The sequence below is a fragment of the Lampris incognitus genome, chromosome 3 (genome assembly GCF_029633865.1).
Source record: "Lampris incognitus isolate fLamInc1 chromosome 3, fLamInc1.hap2, whole genome shotgun sequence".
NCBI classification, from domain to species: Eukaryota; Metazoa; Chordata; class Actinopteri; order Lampriformes; family Lampridae; genus Lampris; species Lampris incognitus.
In genome coordinates this window covers 60,778,118-60,803,574 of record NC_079213.1, presented here as the reverse complement: position 1 = coordinate 60,803,574, position 25,457 = coordinate 60,778,118, and the positions used below count along the sequence as shown (strand labels likewise).

At 45.1% G+C, this 25,457-nt stretch overlaps 1 protein-coding gene across 1 annotated transcript in view; it reads left to right on the top strand.

The window, feature by feature from the left end:
• Positions 1-13,593: 13,593 nt before the first annotated feature.
• Positions 13,594-25,457, top strand: part of ghrhrl (growth hormone releasing hormone receptor, like) — a 70,216-nt gene continuing 58,352 nt past the window's right edge. Inside the window, exons 1-2 of the mRNA XM_056276755.1 lie at positions 13,594-13,626; positions 16,256-16,361. Of these exons, the coding sequence (XP_056132730.1) occupies positions 13,594-13,626; positions 16,256-16,361 (139 nt within the window). The remainder of the gene's footprint in view (positions 13,627-16,255; positions 16,362-25,457) is intronic.

Below are 25,457 nucleotides of genomic sequence, written 5' to 3'. Positions count from 1 at the left end.
ATTCAACTCCTTTGGATAACAATGACCTGGATGACTGAGAACATTCACAGACAACACAGACATAACACAGACATACAATAGACATAACACAGACAAACAATAGACATAACACAGACGTGACATAACATAGACACAACATAGACATAACACAGACATAACACAGACAAACAATAGACATAACACAGACGTAACACAGACATAACACAAACAATAGACATAACACAGACGTAACAGACGTAACACAGACAAACAATAGACATAACACAGACATAACACAGACAAACAATAGACATAACACAGACGTAACACAGACATAACACAGACAAATAATAGACATAACACAGACATAACATAGACATAACATAGATATAACACAGACATAACACACATAACATAAACATAACACGGACATAACAAACATAACATAGACATAACACAGACGTAACACAGACATAACATAGACATAACACACATAACATAAATATAACACAGACATAAAATAGACATAACACACATAACATAAACATAACAGACATATAATAGACATAACACATACATAACATAAACATAACATAGACATAACACACATAACATAAACATAACACAGACATAAAATAGACATAACACAGACATAACATAAACATAACATAAACATAACACAGACATAACCCAGACATAACATAAACATAACATAGACATAACACAGACATAACATAAACATAACATAGACATAACACAGAAATAACACGCATAAAATAAACATAACACAGACATAAAACAGACATAACACAGACATAACATAAACATAACACAGACATAACCCAGACATAACATAAACATAACATAGACATAACACAGACATAACAAACATAACATAAACATAACACAGACATAACACAGACATAACACAGACATAACATAAACAAAACACAGACATAAAATAGACATAACACAGGCAAACAATAGACATAACACAGACGTAACACAGACATAACATAGACATAACACAGACATAACACAGACATAACACACCTAACATAAACATAACATAGACATAACACAAACATAACACAGAACATAAACATAACACAGACATAACACAGACATAACATAAACAAAACACAGACATAAAATAGACATAACACAGGCAAACAATAGACATAACACAGACATAACACAGACATAACACACCTAACATAAACATAACATAGACATAACATAAACATAACATAGACATAACACACATAACATAAACATAACACAGACATAAAATAGACATAACACAGACATAACATAAATATAACATAGACATAACACAGATATAACACACAACATAAACATAACACAGACATAAAATAGACATAACACATACATAACATAACATAGACATAACACAGACATAAGAGGAGGAAGCCTCTTGGATGAGAGGCGAAACGTCTTCACGGATATATACCAAGTCCAGTTGCACTTGATTCAACTCCTTTGGATAACAATGACCTGGATGACTGAGAACATTCACAGACAACACAGACATACCACAGACATACAATAGACATAACACAGACAAACAATAGACATAACACAGACGTGACATAACATAGACATAACATAGACATAACACAGACATAACACAGACAAACAATAGACATAACACAGACGTAACACAGACATAACACAGACAAACAATAGACATAACACAGACGTAACAGACGTAACACAGATAAACAATAGACATAACACAGACATAACACAGACAAACAATAGACATAACACAGACGTAACACAGACATAACACAGACAAATAATAGACATAACACAGACGTAACACAGACATAACACACATAACATAAATATAACACAGACATAAAATAGACATAACACACATAACATAAACATAACACAGACATATAATAGACATAACACATACATAACATAAACATAACATAGACATAACACACATAACATAAACATAACACAGACATAAAATAGACATAACATAAACATAACATAGACATAACACAGACATAACATAAACATAACATAGACATAACACAGAAATAACACGCATAACATAAACATAACACAGACATAAAATAGACATAACACAGACATGACATAAACATAACACAGACATAACCCAGACATAACATAAACATAACATAGACATAACACAGACATAACACACATAACATAAACATAACACAGACATAACACAGACATAACATAAACAAAACACAGACATAAAATAGACATAACACAGGCAAACAATAGACATAACACAGACGTAACACAGACATAACATAGACATAACACAGACATAACACAGACATAACACACCTAACATAGACATAACATAGACATAACACAAACATAACACACATAACATAAACATAACACAGACATAACACAGACATAACATAAACAAAACACAGACATAAAAGACATAACACAGGCAAACAATAGACATAACACAGACATAACACACCTAACATAAACATAACATAGACATAACATAGACATAGCATAAACATAACATAGACATAAGACAGACATAACACACATAACATAAACATAACACAGACATAAAATAGACATAACACAGACATAACATAAACATAACATAGACATAACACAGATATAACACACAACATAAACATAACACAGACATAAAATAGACATAACACATACATAATGTAGCCCGTGGAATTATATACCACACAGAACACAATTACTTCCGGGGTTCTTGTAGCTTTAATTTTATTGTTTGAACCTTCGAATGCAGATCGTTTTACTGAGTGCATACATTCCTGTGTCTTTCGAGCAAACAGCTCATAAATGTTCACAGGTGTGGCAAGTTTAACAGAAAAGATTTTTAAAAAAGGGAAATAATAAATACAAAATACGGTGCAAAATACGGCAGTGGACTATGTACGTTAAACAGGGTTTAACAAAGACATGTGGAACTTCCTGAAGATCGCGCAACTTCTCACTCTGTCAGTTACCTTTAAACAGAATTAAAATGCATATAAAACCTTTACATCCCAAATACAATGGCATGGTGTGGCTTTATTCACGCCAACATTACCTTGTCATGCCTGCAATGGCGAACAGCGGTCGACGGCTCGCGCCCAAAATCACCGAACATCAACTCCAGTAGCGTCTAAATCAAACCATCTTGTCAAATTACCGACATACAATATTGTTTGGAATAATGTTACAGGTATATTTCACAAGATATTTACCCTTACTTACTACGGAGTCAGAGCACTGTCACACCGCAATCTTCAGGCGCTCCACACAAGATAAAAAGAAAGAATACCCAAGATGCACTTGGATAACTTGCACGGAGTTACAATAAAAGTCCGCCACTGCCACTTACTGGTCAAAACATGCAATGACAACCAAAACTATAAAAATACACTCACAATCTGCCTCACAATTTAAATACATCAAATGACATTTTACATGGCTTGACAGTGTAACAATTACATATATTAACAGTTAAACTATACTAAATTTAAGTGGAAAATCTTTTAACATATTTAACAGATTTACCACCCGGCTACAATAACATAACATAGACATAATACAGACATAACACACATAACACACATAACACACATAACAAAACATATCACAGACATAAAATAGACATAAAATAGACATAACACAGACATAACATAAACATAACACAGACATAAAATAGACATAACACAGACATAACATAAACATAACATAAACATAACACAGACATAAAATAGACATAACACAGATATAACATAAACATAACAGACATAACACAGACATAACAGACAACACAGACATAACACAGACCTAACATAGATATAAGACAGACATAACATAAGCATAACAGACATAACGCAGACAACCGTAACTTTGCCGTTGCCCAGCAGCTTGCATGTCAACAGTCGTAAACATCTGGCCGGGCTGCACGTGTTACATGTGTACGGGCTCTTGGATTGGCTCGCGTAAAGCTGTGATGTGCACGATAGATATAAAAGCCACGACGTCGAGAGCGCTCGTGGTGGGAAGTGGCTGTGGACGGAGAGGGACGGGCAGGTGGTTCTGCAGGCAGCCGGACTTGGAGGACGACGCGCAACTGGAGCGAGAAGATGCGGTCTCTGTGCATCTGCGGGATTCTCGTGGCGGCGTCCCTGGCTCCCTCCGTGAGTGGCTGATTTTAACTTTGAATGTGAAAGAAACCTGCGCACTGGATGCGCAGCAAAGCTGAACTTATTCACATTTGCTGAGATGAAAGTTCGGTTGTTCACCTTTGTGCCAGATCATCCTGGGAAATAACAGATGAACTCAGCAAAACCAGAACCAGAACCCCACACAAACCAGTCAGAACCACCACTCCGGCACGTTGCCGTGCTGCATTCTAATGGGAATGAATGACAAGGATGTTAAAGAGGAGAGGATCCGGACTGTGTACACGCGCTCCTTTGCCTCTGCGTCAGCGTGCGTGTGTTTTAGCGTCAGCGCGCGTGCGTGCGCGTAATAAATCATGGTGGTGCGGTGAACGATTCGCTACAAGTTTGCCCGGTTCTTCAAACAGAAGCGCCTCGCGTCGCACGCCGGTGCCCCAGAGGAGGCTGCCGTGACCCGGTCCCACCCGCGCAGTCGTCATTTCTTCATCAGCAACGTCTTCATCAGCATAGCCCGTCTGTATGTAGCTGCTTAGCATTTCAGAAGATGTTAAAGTTGAAGCTGAACGTCAGGTTGCACGACGCCTTCCCTCGTGGCTCAGAGGAAACACGATGTCCCGGTTTACCTGCCCCGCTTTGAATCCAGACCCGCACTCGGTCTGTAAGGTTTTAGTGAAACGTGAAGCCGAACCGAGGCAAACTTTTTTCAGAATGGAAAGCTTTTTAGATCCTTATCAAGCCTTTTACAGAGCCCCCCCCACACACACACACAAAGGTGAGAGTGTAAATGAAACGTACCAAACAACTAAGAGTATATTTTCAGGAATAGTTTGCTGATGGGACCTTCTTGCTATGGGGCGACTGCGCTAACCACTGCGCCACCGTGCCTCAGAGGGCGACCCGGGATGACCCCCAAGGTTGGACTACCCCGGAGCACGAACCTAGGATTCCACCCCTGGGGTGGTCCAACTTTGGGGGGTCGTCCCGGCTCGTCCTCTGTATGGAGTTTGCATGTTCTCCCCGTGTCTGTGTGGGTTTCCTCTGGGGGCTCCGATTTCCTCCCACAGTCCAAACGCATGTAGGCCAGGTGAATCAGCCGCACTAAGTTGCCCGAATGTGTGGGCCCTGTGATGGTCTAGCCGCCTGTCCGGGGTGTCTCCCCGCCTGCCGCCCAATGACTGCTGGGATAGGTTCCAGCATCCCGCGACCCTATGTCGGATAAGCGGTTTGTATAATGGATGGATGGACGGATGCTGATGAGCCGGAATGCTAAACAACAGCGCCCACATTATAAGCCACTACATGGCTGCGCCGCAGACGGATGCTGTGCTGCTGTGCTGCTGTGATGCTGTTGCTGTGCTGCTGTGTTGCTGTGCTGCTGTGTTGGTGTTGCTGTGTTGCCGTGTTGCTGTGTTGCTGTGCTGCTGTGTTGGTGTTGCTGTGCAGCTGTTGCTGTGCTGCTGTGTTGCTGTGATGCTGTTGCTGTGCTGCTGTGTTGGTGTTGCCGTGTTGCTGTGTTGCTGTGCTGCTGTGTTGGTGTTGCTGTGCAGCTGTTGCTGTGCTGCTGTGATTCAAGATTCAATATTCAAGAGTTTTATTTGTCACATACACGCAAGTACAAGTCCCGAGTGCAGTGAAATGAAAAAAGGTACGAGCTCTGTAATGATCTGTGCCCTCTGGCTATGTTAACTTATAACATTAATAAAGCAAGGACGACTTCTCTCGTGCTGGGTGTTTATTCACCGACCGGATTCCGACTGACGTTGTTACGTACATCACGTGACTTTGTTGTGGCGCTACGGAAAGCCGTAAGGGACATTAGCAAATCAAATATTACTAGCAAATATTACATCTCCCTTTTTCTGAAAAGTGCTGCTTTCTCTGCAGAGATACAGACCACGTTGAGCACGTTTATAAGCGAATACAATCTTAATAAAGAATATGAAAGTGGAACTCTTATATAACTGGACTGCAACAAAGTAGTGTAAAACATTTCCTTCACTGTCTAAATGTGACACCGTAATAACATTTCATCTTTTTTTTTTCATTTCATTACTGGTAACTGCAAACAGCAGGTAGGTACACAAGGTAAGTGAACGCTGTAAATATTTCTTTTCAAAACATAGCAGGTATAGTACAGGTTGGTGTAAAATTCTCTCTTTTTTTAACATTCATAAGTCAAGGATTTGTCTTGGTTTGATCGTGCGACCTGACCTCATGGTGTAACCAGGCTGTGTGTCTGGTTGTCGCTGATTGTTCGTGTCTGGAGGTTCAGCATGCTCTTGCTGATGGGCTTGTGTGTTGTTGTTAGCGCTGGTAACAGTCTGCTGTGAAGTGTGTGTGTGTGTAGTGTGAGTGTTCACTCTGCTTTGTCGCAGGTGTTGACGGTTGCGTTGGTAGATCTGACCTTCTTTGGTTTGGATGTGGTAGCTCCTGTCTGTGTTCGCTGGTCTTTCCACAGTTGCAGGTCTCCAGGATCCATCCTCCTGCCGGAAGCGGATTGGTGTGCCTGCGGGCAGGTGGGGCAGAGGTTTGGCTGTTCGGTTGTAGTATGCCTGCTGGCGCTGTTGACATACCTCTCTCCTTTTGTGAACATCCTCCTGACTGGCGATCTGTGGCTGCAGGTGTTTTGCTGTTGATGGGAGAATGGACCGCAGCCTCCGACTCATCAGTAGCTGTGCTGGTGATTTCAGGTTGTCCACCGGTGTGTTGCGATACTCCAGTAAGCTCATGTAGGGGTCTTTGTTCTCAGCTTTGGCTTTGTCCAGGATGCGTTTGGCCGTCTGGACAGTCTTCTCGGAGAGGCCGTTGCTCTGTGGGTAGTGGGGGCTTGTGGTGGTGTGTGAGAAACCCCATGTCTGTGAGAAGTTGCGGAACTCACCAGAGCTGTAGCACGGACCGTTGTCGCTGATGATAGTCTCGGGGATTCCGTGTCGAGCCATTGCTGCTTTCAGCTTCATGATGACGGCAGATGAGGTGCAGCTGTAAAGTCTTTCAAGCTCGAAGAATCTGGAGTAGTAGTCCACAGTGACTATGAAGTCCTGTGAGTTCCATGTGAATAGGTCTGTGCCTATCACTTGCCACGGCCGTGTGTGGCCGTGTGACATCATTGGTTCCTTTGCATTTGCGCTGCGCCGTTCTTGGCATATGCTGCAGTCTGCTACCGCACCCTCGATCTGTTTCCCCATGCCAGGCCAGAACAGTAAGTCTCTTGCTCGGCATTTGCTTTTTTCCACGCCAAGGTGGCTGGCATGGATGCGCTGTATCATGTCCTTGCGAAGCTTTTGGGGGACAATGATTCTCTCACCTTTGAACAGGATACCGTCCATTTCTGAGATTTCTGCTCTGTAGTTCCAGTATTCCTGGATGCTGGGCGGGCACTTTTTCTTTGTGTCTGGCCAGCCAGTGAGTGTGGCTCGTCTGAGTGCGGTGAGCTGTGGATCTTGCGCTGTTTCCTGCTTGATTTCTGTGAGTCTTGTGTCGCTCACAGGGATGTTGCTGAGGACTGTGTGCACTTGGGCCTCCATCCCTTCCTGTAGGTCACTGTCGTGGTGTTCTATTGACTTGCGTGACAGTGTGTCGGCCACCGGTATGTCCTTACCGGGGCGGTGGATGATTTGGATGTCGTATTTTTGGAGCGCCAGGATAATCCGTTGCAGCCGGGGTGGTGCTGCTGCCAGTGGCTTTTTTAGTATAGCCTCCAGAGGCTTGTGGTCTGACTCCACAATCACTTTTCGTCCATACATGTACTTGTGGAACCTCTTGCAGCCGAAGACCACAGCGTAGAGCTCCTTCTCTATCTGTGCGTAGTTTTCTTCAGTGCTGTTGAGTGACTTGGACGCATTGGCAATTGGTTTGCCATCTTGGAGCATGACAGCCCCAAGGCCACTTTTGGATGCATCCACTTGGAGTCGCAGCTCTTTCTGCGGGTCGAAATATGAGAGTACCGGACCTGGGTGCTGTGTAATGAGATTCTTCATCTCTTGGAACGCCTTGTCGTGGACTGCATCCCACACAAACTCACTGTCCTGTTTCAGAAGCTTTCTGAGGGGTGAGTTTATCTGTGAGAGGTGTGGAGCGAATCTGGCGAGGTAGTTGATCATGCCGAGGACTGTCTCCAGCTCTGCTTTGTTCTGTGGGGGTTGCATGTCCTTGACCACCTTCACCTTGTGTGGGTCTGGTTTGATGCCTTCGTGTGAGAGCGTGTGGCCGAAGTAGCGTACCTCGGACACGCATATGTGACACTTGTCGGGGTTGAGCCTCACCCCTCGCTCCCTTGTGCGCTTCAGCATCGCTCTGAGACGCTGGTCATGTTCCTCTTTAGTCTTGCCGAACACTAGTATGTCGTCCACTATGGCCGTCACACCGTCCAATCCTTCATATGTTTCATCCACGCGTCTCTGGAACTCGTCTTGAGCGGACACGATTCCGAATGGCAGTCTGAGGAAACGATACCTGCCAAACACTGTGTTAAATGTCGTCAACATTGAGGATTCAGTGCTCAGTTTGATGGCCCAATAGCCTGACCGCGCATCTAACACGCTAAAGTACTCAGCTCCAGCGAGCTTTGTGGTGGCGTCCTCCAGCGTGGGGAGGGGGTAGTGAGGTCGTTGTATCACTTTGTTAAGAGCTCTGGGGTCTAAACACACTCTAAGTTTGCCTGTCTTTGGCTTCTCAACAATGACGAGTGCGTTCACCCATTCTGTGGGTTCTGTTACCTTACAGATTATGCCGCCTTTCTCCATGCTGTCAAGCTCGTCCCTCAGTTTGCTGCGTAGGGCGGTAGGGATTCTGCGTGGCGGGCAGACGACCGGCGTTGCATCTGGTGTGACGCGGAAGGTGCACACGCCTGGGAACTCTCCTATTCCCTGGAAAACATCTGCATACTCATCCATTATGCTCTGTGATGTGACATTGTTTTCCTCGCTCACAGCCATCACTATTTTTACCAAGTTTAGGTCACGGCATGTTTTCATTGCCATGACTGGTGGGGCGTTTGTGTCAATGACGTAAAAGTCCAGCATCATTGCATTGTCTCTGTACTTACATTTGAGTTTGCATGTGCCTTTCACGCTCAGCGCGCCTCCTCCATATTCAGTGAGTCTGTGTATTGCTGGTTTCAGTGTCACATTTTTGAACAGCGCCTGGAACAGGTTGGTGGGAATAGTATTGGCCTGTGCCCCAGTGTCTAGTTTAAACTTTACCTTCTGTGGAGGTGTGCCAATTCCAACCTCTACGTAAGCCTGCTCGTTGCTTTTTCCGTTGTTCTCTATTGAGATGCAGTCTATGTACAGCTCTGTCTGTTCTCCCACAGCGGTGCTCTCCACTGTAATGTTGTCGAAGTACAGTTCTTCCTGCTCTCTGTCAGTGGTGTACTCTTCTGGGTTCTCTCCGACGGCATGTACTGTGCCGCGGTAGTACTTTGTCTGTCCCTGGGAGCTAGACTTGCATACTTTAGCAAAATGATTGAGCTTCTTGCATTTAATGCATTGTTTACCCTTAGCTGGGCAAGTGGCTTTAGCGCCGTGTAGCCCTCCACAATAGCTACACGCCCTGGCGGCGGTGCTAACGTTACCCTCCCTTTGTCTGAAGTTAGCGTTAGCTGCTTTGGGTGCGTTCGGTTTGTAAGTCTTTCTGCCTATTGCGTGCACCGTTTCATGTGTGCTGCCCTGGCCCATAAACTTTAGCTGTTGCTTTGCTAGCTCGTGTGAGCGGGCTACATCTATGGCTTTTTCTAGCGTTAGCTCAGCTCCCTGGCTAAGTAGCTTTTCTCTCACTCTGGGTGAGTTGGTGGCAAACACGATGCGGTCCCTGACCATCTCGTCGGCATTTGGGTAGCCACAGTCTTTGACTAGGAGCTTTAGTTCAGTTACAAATTGTTCGAAGGATTCACTCTCTCCCTGCATCTTTTCATGAAATTTATATCTGGCATAAATCGGGTTTGCTTTGGGGGTGATGTACTCAGTGTACTTATCGTAGTACGTTTCTAGCTTCTTGGCTTGTTCTCCGCTGAGTGTCCAAGTGTTGTGCACATCGCGCCCTTTTTCCCCTATCCAGAGCAGGAGGTAGCTGCATTTCTCCTCTTCGTTCTTCCCGCGCAGGGGGCCCTTGAACATTAGCTCCGTTGTTTGTCGAAATCGTCTCCATGCTTCAGGTAAGTTCGCCGATTCCCAGTCCATCCGTGGAGCTGGAACGCCGTACGAATCCATATTGGGTATTTAAACTCCGCTACTCTGACACCATGTAATGATCTGTGCCCTCTGGCTATGTTAACTTATAACATTAATAAAGCAAGGACGACTTCTCTCGTGCTGGGTGTTTATTCACCGACCGGATTCCGACTGACGTTGTTACGTACATCACGTGACTTTGTTGTGGCGCTACGGAAAGCCGTAAGGGACATTAGCAAATCAAATATTACTAGCAAATATTACAAGCTCCAAAATGTGCAAACAGCAAAGAGTGCTGCTATGTTGGTGTTGCTGTGCTGCTGTGTTGCTGTGTTGCTGTGTTGCTGTGGGGACCGGATGAGACCAGCGACAGGCGCTCATCGTCGACCTCCACTTCGCTCCTCACACGATCTCACCAGACGGGCCGAGCTGTCAGGAACAAACATCTTGTAACGAGCATGAATGACTAGACTCGCTGGCCGGCTGGCTAACGGGTCGGACCCTTTAATCGACTGGTTAACGTAGTCGCACGGGGTGCGGGAGACCGAAGTTCGCGTCCCCCCTGCGGCGGTTCCCGGCTGCCCCCCGAATTCAGTCCGATTCGCTACAATGTACACACGCACCGCGCGGCGAACCCTACAAGCACCACAGGTGAATCCACCAGTCACACGTGCGTTCACAAATCCCGTGTAGTCCGTATCAGACGTCACTTTACAAATGGGGTGGGCCCGTTCTCAAGTTCACAGATGACATTTTAACGGGATGTCTTCAGTGGGTTATGCATGTCTCAGTAGGAAACAGGGTAAAGGAGCGAGACAGTATTGTCGTCTTCAAGCCAGGGATCCTAATAAAGCTCGAGGGGGACGTGTGGACTGGAATTTCTCCAAGCGACCAGGAGAAACCACCAGCCTGGGGAGTCCTTTACCCACACGAGGACTGATGTTGCCCACACGTGTCTCATAAACAGCCTCGAGAAGGTGTGTGTGTGTGTGTGTGTGTGTGTGTGTGTGTGTGTGTGTGTGTGTGTGTGTGTGTGTGTGAACACTTTTTTAAAACCTGTCATACTGTGAAAGAAACCCTGCTCACGCCCTGTCGTCGTTTCGGAACGATTCAACTCGTCACGAGCCTTTCTGCCTCATTACCTTGGCAACAGCACAGAGTGCTCCTTGTTCCGCGCTGAAAACAGATGGTAACACCTGCAAAGTGAGCCCGGCGCATTTGACCCCTTTTGGGAAGCTGATGGGCTCCGCCTGCGTTCTGTGCTGGCTGCTGCAGCTCCGCCTGCGGCTGAACAAGCTCCCGTTGTCCGCACCGCCTTATTCACCACACGTCACTGGCTGCTGATACAGAGCATTCACAACCATTACTCAACCATAATGTAACGACCACGGATGAATGCGCTCGCTAGCCCCTGGCTAACGGGTCGGAACCCTGTAGTCGACTGGTTAAGGTGACAGCCCGCGGTGCGAGTGACCCGGGTTCGCGTCCCGGCTGCGGCGGTTCCCGGCTGCCCCCTGAATTCGCTACAGTAATGTACTACTATACTGCTCAGACTAAGGTCCAGCCATCCATCATCCGAACCGCTTATCCTGCTGTCAGGGCCGCGGGGATGCTGGAGCCTATCCCAGCAGTCATGGGGCGGCAGGCGGGGAGACACCCTGGACAGGCTGCCAGTCCATCACAGGACCGACACCCGCACACATTCATACCGAGGGGCAATGTAGTATGGCAGTCACCTGACCTACATGTCTTTGGATTGTGGGAGGAAACCCACGCAGACACGGGGAGAACATGCAAACTCCACACAGAGGACGACCCGGGACGACCCCCAAGGTTGGACCCCCCCCCGGGGGGCTCGAACCCAGGACCTTCTCGCTGTGAGGCGACCGCGCTACCTACTGCGCTACCGTGCCGCCTCATACAAAGTTCTCCGACCTAAAGCTTTGCTGACAACAATTTGAATTTTGCATGGAGTAAGTGTGTGGAAGTTTCCACCTTTTTCTACTTTGCTTGTGCTGTGTGCCTCCAACACACTTTTAAGACTGGTTTGTAATGTGCAGCAGTTGTCCCATAGCCAGTAATATACTACACAATTACTGTGTTGCTACACGAGTCACTCTATGAGCTGCGGTGATTCTGGGATGTCGCTGTCAGTTTATAGCATGCAGCTATGTTTGCGTTACAGTATCACCCCGCTGTTTCACACAGGAAATTTGTTTTACTGTAAGCCAGCAGCCAGTAACCAGTTATATAATACTATTAAACATGGAAGTCTGGCCATCTCTAGCGGAGCGGCGCCTCCTCCTTAAAGTAGCAGCATAACGGATGTCTGCCCTTTTCTGCATGATTCATGGTCAACATCGCCTTCATTAGGAGTGGTACTTGAACTTTACAGCCGCACGGTGGCGCAGTGGTTAGCGCGGTCGCATCACAGCAAAAAGGTCCTGGGTTCGAGCCCCGGCCCCCGGGGTAGTCCAACCTTGGGGGTCGTCCTGTGTGAGGAGTTTGCATGTTCTCCCCGTGTCTGCGTGGGTTTCCTCCCGCAGTCCAAACACATGTAGGTCACGTGACTCGACCGTATTAAATTGTCGCTAGGTGTGTGTGTGTGTGTGTGTGTGTGTGTATGTATGTATACGTGTGTCATGGACTGGCTGCCTGTCCAGGGTGTCTTCCCGCCTGCCGCCCAATGACTGCCCCGGTTGGGTTGGTTGGGATCGGTTGGGTCAGCTGAAAGCTTCCGGTGTGGGGGGATGGCGGCGCGAATTGACGTTTGCGGCGGCCTCACCCAGTGAGGACAAAGACAGTGCATGGACGGGCCATGCACTGTCTTTGTCCACGTCTACGTTTAAGTTTGTGTCTTGGTTTGATGGCTGAGAGAGCTTGGTCTGCTGCATCCTGTGGGCCCAGGGACCACGGCCCTGCCTGGAGCTGCGCCCGAGGAGGAAACACCGAGGGCGGTGTGACAGGATGCGGAAGCGGGGCAGGCTAAGCTAACGGCTAGCCCATGCAGACCGGCAGTTCCGACAGTCATCCTGACGTTCACTCTCTTGGACAGTGATTTTTTGTGTGTGTGGATATGCTGGATATAAGTGTTTTTGTAGATTTTGTGTTGTGGATGTGTGTTGTTGTTGTAGTTTGGGTGTGTTTGTGTCTTTGTGTTGCACTGCTGTGGGCTGCAGGAAATGAAACGACAAATGAACGTTGCCGTTTGCTGATGAGCGGCTTGCATAATGGATGGATGGACTTAAACTTGCATGAGGGACCCTCAGTGGTACTGGCAACAAACGGTCAGAAGCTAAAATCCCTGTTGTGTATGCTTCATAATAATAATAATAATCTAACAGAGAGACAGGTCTCTATTGTTGCGGCTTAACTTTATCTACATCGGAGTTTTCTGGTGCACGAGGTCTCATACATAAACACAAACAATTCAGTCCAACACACAATTCAAAACCAGTCATTTAACACCCGAGAAGACAGGCCAGATATACAAAACCATCACCTCCACCAATATAAACTCAGGTCTAAAAACTCAACATACACACTGAAAGCACTAAAACACCATCACAGTTACGCTTTCATACGCAGCAAAAGTGAAAGTAAAACCATGTCGTATCATAAAATGGTGAATATGCATTAATGAGGAACAACTGTTGACTTCTTTTAGCCAGAGGAAACTAGAAACACGAAGAAAGCCTTACTAAACTCCAAGTCTAATTTGATAGCAAAGAACTTTTCATGCAATCATTTCCAGTCACACTGGACGACCGCTCATCTTGTCACCACCACTCCTGGATGAAAGCTGCAGGAGCAGCATGCAACCCGCCCCCCTTCTCCTCCGGAGGAGCCCTCTAGGGCTCCCTGTTAGTTCGCCGAGGCGCTCCACACCACCAAAGCTGCTGGCAGGCCGTCGGTCGGGCACCCTCCTTCACTCATCTGCCACATTTGACACAGTAAATTACCAGGTTCTCCTGCTGGGAGCGCTCATCCGTCTCAACGGCTGGCTGATGTAGCCCTCACCCATTATTAGAACTATTACAGGATTCAAACCCGCAGCAGGGTGTCCAATAAGAGACAGAGATGGAGCTGAAGTTCAGAACTTTATGGTCGAGCTCCTTCACCACATACAGTACGTCCACACACCCACTAGTAGTTTCCAAAGGGCAATAACGTGGTTAGTTTGAAAATAATAAACATCATGGAATACCGTATGCACACACACATGCACACATACACCCATGAATATGCACACACACACACACACACAAATACTCATGAATATGCACACATACATCCATGAATATGCACACACACACACAAATGCACACATACACCCATGAATATGCACACATTGTTATGCTCGCGCACCAGAACCTGACCCGTGTGGCGAAACCCAAGACAGACAGACACGAGATGACTTCTAAGTCTACAAAGGGGGGTTTTATTGTGGGAGGGACATGTATGGTGAAAAAAGGCGTTCCGTTAGTGGGATGTGTGAATAAACTATGTGTGGTGTCCCGTGGTTTGCGTGTATAACTATGTGTGAGTGTTTTTAGCCAATGTGTGGTGCGGTATGTAAATGACCAGGAGGTGTTGAAAAAATGTGCGTGCACCTGGCGAGAAAGTCCAGTCCGTGATCCAAGAGGGGTTGTCCGAGAAAGTCCAGGTCCGAGATCCGGGAAGTCGAGTCCGAAAGGAGGGGTCCAGATAGAGGGACAAGGGGGGGAGATCGCAGGAGAGGTCCGGGGAGAAACGTGAAGGTCGCTGGGGACGAGGGAGACGCGGGGAGCCGTGGAAATCGCGGAGGGAGAGTCTTGGGAGGATACAGAGACACGAAGATAAGACACTGGGGAATAAACAGAAAGCAAGGAACGCTGGAGGGCTTCTCAGAACTTCACCGCAGGGTTCAGTACGTCGAAGCACTGAGAGACGTTCTGGGAGGCTTCTTGTAGAAGGCTGCCTGATTGCCACAGGTGTGCCTGATGGATGATGGTAAACACCTGGTGCAGTGCAGCGCTCGTCTCAGAGCGCGAGCCGAGCGCTCGGATGTTTCCGACACGTCCGAGCTGGGGGAGTGGCTTGAACGTGCCGGGGAGGCAGCTCGGGGCTGTGTAACCACAACACACATACACCCATGAATATGCACACACAAATGCACACATACACCCATGAATATGCACACACACAAATGCACGCACACACCCATGAATATGCACACATACACTTATGAATATGCACACATACACCTATGAATATGAACACATACACCCATGAATATGCACACATATACCTATGAATGTGCACACATACACCTATGAATATGCACACATACACCTATGAACATGCACACATACTCCTATGAATGTGCACACATACACACCTATGAATATGCACACATATACCCAGACTAGCTTGGTCTAGTCAGAAAGGCACGAACTGAGGAAGCCTCTTGGATGAGAGGCGAAACGTCTTCACGGATATATGCCAGTCCAGTTGCACTTGATTCAACTCCTTTGGATATACCTATGAATGTGCACACATACACCCATGAATATGAACACATACACCCATGAATATGAACACATACACCTATGCATATGCACATAATGTAAGGGTCACCCACATATGCACATCTACATTAAGTCACTGTTAACACAAAAGAGAGAAGGTACAACATAGGGAAGCTCAGTCTCCTTGATATCAAATATCAACTGTGCATGAGAGGATGCATTGCAGTAGAAATGTTTAGAAGCTACCACACAATATCAGAATCAGAATCACAGAATCAGAACCATTTTATTCTTTCAAGTGTCACTCACACCAGCATACTTTTGTTCGTTTCTTTGTTGTTCAATCTTTTCTTGTTTTTGTTTATGTTTGTTTCTGTCTGTCTGCCCCCCCCCTCTCTGTTTCTAGGCTTTGTCGACCCTGCACCCTGAGTGTGAGTACATATTTCAGCTGGAGAGAGAGGAACGCTATTGTCTTCAGCACATTGTAGCACCAGCAAACAACAGCGTTTCAGGTATCCATCCCTCTCTGCCTGCCAACCAGCCGTGGCCTTCCCCATGCAGTTACAGCTCCCATGCAGTTACCGCTCCCATGCAGTTACAGTTCCCAGGCAGTTACAGCTCCTATGCAGTTACACCTCCCATGCAGTTACAGCTCCCATGTAGTTACAGTTCCCATGCAGTTACACCTGCCATGCAATTACAGCTCCCATGCAGTTACATTTCCCATGCAGTTACACCTCCCGTGCAGTTACAGCTGCCGTGCAGTTACAGCTGCCATGCAGTTACAGTTCCTATGCAGTTACATCTCCTACATATTCAAGTACATCCCAGGAGTAGCATGACACACAGCATACAGCCACACTTAACCACAAGGGTCTTGGTGTGTTTTCACACACCGTTCTGTTAAAAGGAACCAAACTCACTTCTTTTTAAGTGTACCAAAAAGTGAACCAGCTGCAAAAGAACTCAGTGCTCTTTGTATTCACAATGTAAATGGAGTCGAAAGAGGACTCGGCTCTCTTTCTTTAGTACTAATGAGGTCTCAGACCACTTCTTGTTCATACCAGGTCTGCTTTACAACAATTTACCGAGTTCAACTAAAATATCCCCCTCTACTGGATGCATCTGTTAAAAAATGAACTGTTTTAAGAATCCGTGCATATGGTCAACAATTGAAGCCTGCATAAAAGCCTACCAAACCCTTGAGGGGAAAAAAATCGTATTTTTTTTAACTGATCCTAATCTGGCACAACCCTGATCCAACCATCAATAAAACAACCATATTTCTCCTGCCTGCTATTCAATGAGCATTGTCCAATTTGGACAACTGCTTTATAACCACCACCAACTCTCCTAACCACCAACACTCCTTCACCCACCTGGCCAAACAATACTCCTTCCCCAGAACCCTTTCTTTCAACCCATTCAACTATGTCCAAGTGATCAAATCTAGAGTTACATCTCCTACAGAACTACCACAATGTTCAGTCTTGACAGACATATTCCTCAACATGAGGGTGGGAAAGAAAATATCAAAAATATACAAGACCCTCATTGCATCAGATACTAAAATGGTCATCTGACCTGCCCATCCACAGCTCTCCTGAGCTCTGGTCTTCTGTCTGCAGCACTGCAGCAGCCAGCTCCTCCACACAGCTGCTCTCCAAATGACAAGCTCCTCACTTGTTTTGTCCTCTGGCCGCCTGCAGCAGCACCCTTTTTCCTCATTATTACTTATTCACTTTTCACCAGGACATCATTTCCCAGAACGAAGGTGTCACATGGTCTTTAACGTGTGTTTACAAATGATCTGAAACAGAGCATACCAGCACACCCATACATAAAAAATGAATGATATAAAAAAGAATGATAGAGGTATACAAAAGCTAATTACATCTTTCATATTTCTGTTACAACTGTAAGTAAAGTTCATCATACATTTTTAATGTTCTAATTACTTTGTAAATTTTCAAGTTTGTTTAAGGTCAGGTCAGTTTTATTTGTATAGCCCAATATTACAAACGACAAATTTGTCTCAGTGGGCTTGACAGCAACACAACATCCTGTCTTTAGACCCTCACATCGGATAAGGAACACCTCCCTAAAAAAAACCTTTAACAGGGAGAAAAAATAGGCAGAAACCTCGGGGAGAGCACCAGAGGAGGATCTCTCTCTCTCTCTCAAGATGGACAATGTGTAATGGATGTTGTGTTTACACAATTTACACAAAACACTGAAAGAGGATAACAGAATTAAAATGGAATTATAAAATATATTTTATAATAAATATGATGAGGAGGACGCCAAGCAGAGGACGCCAAGCAGAGGATGCCAACCTGCGCTGTTCCATCACCAGAACAGCTCAAGACCCGAGCCACATGACCAGCATCCCCATGTCAAAAAACAACAGAACAAAACAAAACAAAAAAGTCAAACATCTTAGTGAGAGAAGGATATAACATTAAAATAGGAAATAGGATAACAAAATTATATGGATTTATAAGCTACATAAAAAGAAAGTGTGATGAGGGGGATGCCAAGCAGTGTCCTGGGGCCTCATGTATCAATCGTTACTATGGGCAAATTTGTGCGTACACACCCGTGGGATTTTTTTAGCCCTGAAGTTTGTCTCAGAGACCAGTGTAGAACCTGGATAACCCCTGAATTTAGACACCGACTGGCTAACACTGATGTCTTTGCAGGCCTGGGTGATTGCTCGTTGCAAGAGGTAGACGACAGATGTTAGGAGGAAGGAATTACAAATAACCATCATGCTTTGCTACTAACTGTCAGACAATTTGAGGGCTAAACATTTGCCCATAGTAACGATTGATACATGATGCCCCAGGTGTTGACCACTGTCACCATGGAGACCTGGGAGGAGGACAAACTGCACATGCACACAAGGGAGACTCACATCACACCATTCACACACAGAAGAAGAGAAAGGAGAAGACATCATTCAGAGAGAGAGAGAAAAGACATGAGAGAAGAGCACAGGTTACACTAATCAATAATCTATACTCTATGATCTCATCAGCAGAACAGTGGTTAGTAAATTAATTGAGACAGAAACCGACCCGCCGTGCAGTACAGGTTGTGAAGCACTCAACTTAAAGGCAACTAACTGTAGGCTAAGGCAAAAAGATGAGTTTAAAGTTTGGATTTAAAGGACTCAACAGACTCTGATTGTCAGACAATCAGTCTGCAGGCAGGTTATCCCACACAAACGGGGCCCAATAGGAAAAGGCCCTGCCACCAGCTGACTTCTTTTTAACTGTGGGTACACACAGGAGCCCTGCATTTTGAGAATGGAGAGCTCACGATGGATTGTATGGTTTAAGGAGATCAGACAGGTATGATGGGGTTTGTGTTCTATTATAACAGGTGTCTGAAATTCAGATTTGACCAGAAATGTCAAGCGCTTTGAGTGGCTGTTGCAGCTAGAAAAGCGCTGTATAAAATGCAACTTGATTGATTGATTGATTGATTGATTGATTGGCAAGCCCATTTAGGATTTTATAAGTCAACAGAAGCACCTTGAAGTCTGATCTAACATGGATAGGAATCCAATGAAGGGAAGCAAGAATTGGTGTAATATGGTCAAGTTTCCTAGATTTAGTTAGGATTCCAGTTGAAGATGAAGTAGCAGCAGCAGCAGTAGTAGTAGTAGTAGTAGTAGTAGTAGTAGTAGTAGTAGTAGTAGTAGTAGTAGTAGTTAGGAATCCAGCTGCAGCAATCTGAACCATCTGAAGACTTTTAGTTAGTACTAGAATGTGGCAGACCTGAAAACAGAACATTACAGTAATCAAGTCTGGATGAAATGAATGCATGTATTAGAGTCTTTGCATCAGCCATGGACAGGAAAGACCGAACTTTAGCTATGCTACATAAGTGAAAAAAGGCAGTCTTGGGGATTTCTTTAATGTGCTTATCAGAGGAAAGGATATTGGGATCAAACGTAACACCAAGATTTTTGGCTGCCACACTTTGTGAAACCACAGAGTTGTCAATTGTTATCGTTACTTGATCAAATTGGTGTCTGTGTCTAGCAGGGCCAATGACCAGCATCTCAGTTTTATCCGAATTTAAAAGCAGAAAGTTAAGTGACATCCAATTTTACACAGTAGCAAAGCAGGTCTCTAAATTAATAATTTGAGTATGATCATCAGCCCTTATAGGCACATACAATGGAGTATCATCAGAGCGTAGCAATGGGAATTTATTCCATAACTGTATAATTTGGCCAAGAGGTGAAATATAAAGAGTGAAAAGTAGAGGGCCAAGAACTGAGCCCTGAGGTACACCATATTTAACATGATATAATTTTGATGTAATATTACTATAGTAGACACAATGTGTTCTTCCAGATAAGTAGGATTTAAGCCAAGAGAGAGCTAAGCCAGAGACACCAAAATTACAATTCCACCTGTCTAATAGCATGCAGTGATCAATGGTGTGAAAGGCTGCACTGAGGTCCAGTAGTAGAAGCACAGAAGTGGAATCAGAGTCCATAGCAACTAGAAGATCGTTCCCCACTCTGGTCAGAGCAGTTTCAGTGGAGTGACAGGCCCCGAAAGCTGATTGAAAAGGTTCATATAGATTATTTTCTTCTATATAGGTCGAAAGTTGTTGATACACAACTTTCTCTAGTACTTTGGAAAAGAATGGAAGATTAGAGACTAGTCGATAGCTACTAAGAGACCCTGGATCGAGGTGTGGTTTGTTAAGTAGAGGTTTAACCACAGCTGTCTTAAAACTGCTGGGAACATGTATTTGTGTAAATTCATTTATTTATTTATGTAAATTCAAAATTAAATAACAAGTACTTTGGTTTTTCTTTTGCCCATTTACATATGGATAGACACTATATGGACAAAAGTATTGGGACACCTGGCCATTACACCTACAGAACCTTTTATGACATCCCATTCTAAATCCATAGGCATTAATATGGAGTTGGTCCCCACTTTGCAGCTTAACAGCTTCCACTCTTCTGGGAAGGCTTTCCACAAGATTTTGGAGTGTGTCTGTGGGGATTTTTGCCCATTCATCCAGAAGAGCATTTGTGAGGTCAGGCACTGATGTTGGACGAGACGACCTGGCTTGCAATCTCCGTTCTAGTTCATCCCAAAGGTGTGCGATGGGGTTGAGGTCAGGGCTCTGTGCAGGCCAGTCAAGTTCTTCCACACCAAACAAACTCACCCAATCATGTCTTAATGGACCTTGCTTTGTGCACTGGGGCAGAGTCATGCTGGAACAGAAAAGGGCCCTCCCCAAACTGTTCCCACAAAGTTGGAAGCATAGAATTGTCCAAAATGTCTTGATATGCTGAAGCATTAAGATTTCCCTTCACTGGAACTAAGGGGCCTAGCCCAACCCCTGAAAAACAACCCCATTCCATTATTCCTCCTCCACCAAACTTTACAGTTGGCACAATGCAGTCAGGCAGGTAACCGCCAGACTGTCAGAACAGAGAAGCGTGATTCGTTACTCCACAGAACACATTTCCACTGCTCCAGAGTCCAGTGGCAGCATGCTTTACACCACTCCATCTGACGCTTCACATTGTGCTTGGTGATGTAAGGCTTGCATGCAGCTGGTCAGCCATGGAAACCCATTCCATGAAGCTACCGGCACACAGTTTTTGTGCTGATGTTAATGCCAGAGAAAGTTTGGAACTCTGCAGTTATTGAGTCAACACAGCACTGGCGACTTTTACGTACTATACGCCTCAGCACTCATTGTGTGACTTTACGTGGTCTGCCACTTCGCGGCTTAGTTGCTGTTATTCCTAAATGCTTCCACTTTTCAATAACACCACTTAAATTTGACCGTGGAATATCTAGCAGGGAAGAAATTTCACGAACTGACTTATTGCAAAGGTGGCATCCTATGACAGTACCACGCTTGAATTCACTGAGCTCTTCAGAACGACCCATTCTCTCACAAATGTTTGTAAATGCAGACTGCATGGCTAGCTGCTGGATTTTATACACCTGTGGCAATGGGTCTGAATGAAACACCTGAATTCAATGATTAAGAGGTGTGTCCCAATACTTTTGCCCATATATTGTATGTTACAGCCTAAGTGCAGCTCCTTTTGATCAATGTACATTTTTACATTTTGATTCAACTTATCAAAGTAGTAAATCTTTTCCACTTAGTTTAAATTTTATACCAGTAACGACAATAAAATAATGTTAAATATCTATTGAAACTGGCATGACGTGAATAAAATAAAAAATAAATGACCCACTGTTTCATTTGGACAGTGGCACCTTCGCATTGCTTGCTGAAACTTTCGTCCGCAGTTGCTCCGCTTCCGGGTTGGCGATGCCGTATTTATGGATCTCTGGGATCCGTTCCACTTCCAGCAGCTTTAAGAAATTGCTAGTGTCCAGCAACTCAGGGATAAACTTCCTCAAGAAGTCCGTTGGACGTCTGTTCTTGATCTTCTTAGGTAGGCCAAGGATTCTAACATCCTGCCGCCTGGAGCGAGCCTTGAGGTTGATTACTTTCATGCGAAGTGCATCGTTCTCTGGCTGCATTTTCGTGCACGTCTGCTCAACAAGCAAGATGCGGTGGCCATAGAGCTAGCATTTTCCACCTCCTTTATTCGGTCATTGAGATTCACCAAAGATGCCTGGGTAGATGCCAGAGATGCCTCTAAATCTTCAAATCGGCCGGTCATCGCCTTGCTCATAAATATTGCAGAGGATGTTTGTGGACTCTACATTAGGCTTGTTACCCGACTCTGAGGCTGCCGCGGCATGCTCAGCTAGCTTCAAAAGTGGTCGACCATCAGTCTCATTTGAGGCTTTATCCTGCTTCTTCCCACTTTCGGTTTTGTCATAGGCTTTTAGACATAGGAAATTATGAAGAAAACCCGGCAAGTTAAACTAAATTAACAGACGTACGTGTCGGACATACTTGTGTAAGAAGTGGGGTTGTTGTGAAGCGTCTAGTATGTTGGTGTAGTGTTCTGTGCCTGTCACGTCTCACTCTCAACCTTCACCGCTGGCTTCCAGAAGCGCGAACAGGAGAGCCGAGCACGCAAGACTCCCCCTGCCACATGGGTCAGAATCCAAACACAAGAGGTGCAAGCGTTTACCAAACACATCAACTCAGTGGACAAGAACATTAAGTTCACAAGGGAAGACGTAAAGAACAACAGTTTGCCCTTCTTGGACTGTGATGTCTACATTGGGGAAGACAGGAGCCTCCACATTGGGGTTTACAGGAAACCTACACACACAGACCAATATCTACTTTTCGACTCACACCACCCTCTGGAACACAAACTGAGCGTCATCAGAACTCTGCAACACAGAGCTGACAATGTGCCCAGCAGCACTCAGGCCCAACGAGAAGAACACAAACACCTGAGGGGAGCTTTAAAAACCTGCGACTACCCCAGTTGGACCTTTGTGAAAACTGCAACACGTTCCAAAAAGACCAACCAGGTGAGCGACGAGGAGAAAAGGAACAGAAGGAATAACATAGTCATCCCGTATGTTTCTGGGGTCTCCGAGAAACTCAGGAGAATTTTTAAAAACGCCGCATCCCGGTATACTTCAAACCCAGCAACACACTCCGACAAAGACTGGTTCATCCCAAAGACCATGTACCACACACCCAAAAAAGCAATCTTGTGTATGCCGTACAATGCAATGAGGATTGCACTGACCTATACATAGGAGAAACCAAACAACCACTACACAAACGGATGGCCCAACACAGAAGGCCAAACTCCTCAGGACAAGACTCAGCAGTCTATCTACACCTAAAGGAGAAGACACACTCCTTCGAGGACAGCAATGTACACATTTTGGACAGGGAAGATAGATGGTTTGAAAGAGGGGTGAAGGAAGCCATTCATGTGAAACTGGAAAAACCATCCCTCAACAGAGGAGGAGGTCTGCGACACCACCTATCTCCCACTTACAATGCCGTCCTTTCATCTCTACCCAGGAGACTGAAGAAGCCTAGCCTCCAAGAACAACAGTCGGTCACTAATGGCTCCAACGACTCATGACCACTGAATGGAGCACTAACGAAGTCGAAACTAACACCTCCAACGACCGTCGCTGCTTAACATCGGATCACAAAGAGCCACGCATATCAATTACTCTGATAACGACGGGCGTTGCTAAACATCGGAACACAAAAGAGCCACGCATATCAATACTTCTGATAACGACTCCAAAGAGGATAAATATCTGAGTTTCATCACCAGCCAGTCTAGCTTGGTCTAGTCAGAAAGGCACTAAATGAGGAAGCCTCTTGGATGAGAGGCGAAACGTCTTCACGGATATATACCAAGTCCAGTTGCACTTGATTCAACTCCTTTGGATAACCATGACCTGGAGGAATGAGAACATTCACAGACATACGTCTCCAAGTTTTCTCCCTACGAACTTTCCGACCACACGTGAGTCCTTGAAAACCCTGTCTTCTCTTGTCACAGCCAATCATACGTCTCCTCTGTTCTCACTGACTGACTAGAATCACTTGAGCAATTTGATGTATTCTTCCTTTTCTTACCTTCAAACCCTCTCGTGTCGTCATTTTGAATTTCGCTCTCTGACTCCGATGCCATTTCTGCCATTTAACTTTTTCCAGCTCTACCTCAGTATATTCCGCGGGTTATTTAAATGTTAGAGCAAATTTCGTATCCACCGTATTTTTATGGGTGAAATTGCATCACCGGATAAAGTATTACTGCAACCAATAATACTGCAGTGGAGTTTCACTTGAACATTGGGGGGACACATTTAGCGGGGGGTCAGGGGGTCTTCCCGCTGGAAATTTTGAGCATCACACATTTAATTTCCTGCATTCTGGTGAATTTGTATGCACCAATTTGCTCTTTTTCTACATCAATTTATTGTGGAAATGTCTTATTTATGTAAAAGAAAAACAACTTTCAGATAGGCTAGCCTATCGGATATCCTCTGTTACTTTCCTCTTGCTCATGTTGACTCTGTGAATGAAAGTAATAGATGCATTTGAACTAATACAATACCCTTGGCGCAAATTGGTTTGTAGATGTACCTATTATGTTATCTCATGTGCCCGAAATTATCAGTTCAAGTTCATTTCAGCTAACATAAACGTCTAGGGGCTACTGTTAGCAAGCGCTAGCTAGCTAGCTAGTTCGTGAGGGGGTCTGAACTGATAACCCCAAACACAAGTTATAAACTAGATAAGGCTATAATTCATCCGGAAATACGTAAGAAAACCTAACTCAGAAACCCCAAAGGTAAGAAAGGGTGGTGTACTGGGCTAGACAAGCAAGCTGGCTAGCTATGTTACTTACACTTGCTTACACGATCATTCATGCTCCGGTCTCCTGGTTGTCAGGAGCAACTGCAAGACAGCAACGAGGTCGGCAATCCCAGTGGCAAGGTTAAAACGGTATGGTCCAAGCATAGGGGTGTATGAAATTGTTGGAAAACAAGTATGAATGACATTTTAAGTAGTTCGACTGTCTGTGTTGTTATTTTACCTTTTTTGGCGAGGGAGTTAACATTATCATTCATGATATACTTTTTGGGGGGGGCAAATTCACCTCTTCTAACTATTGAGGGTGACATGTCCCCCCT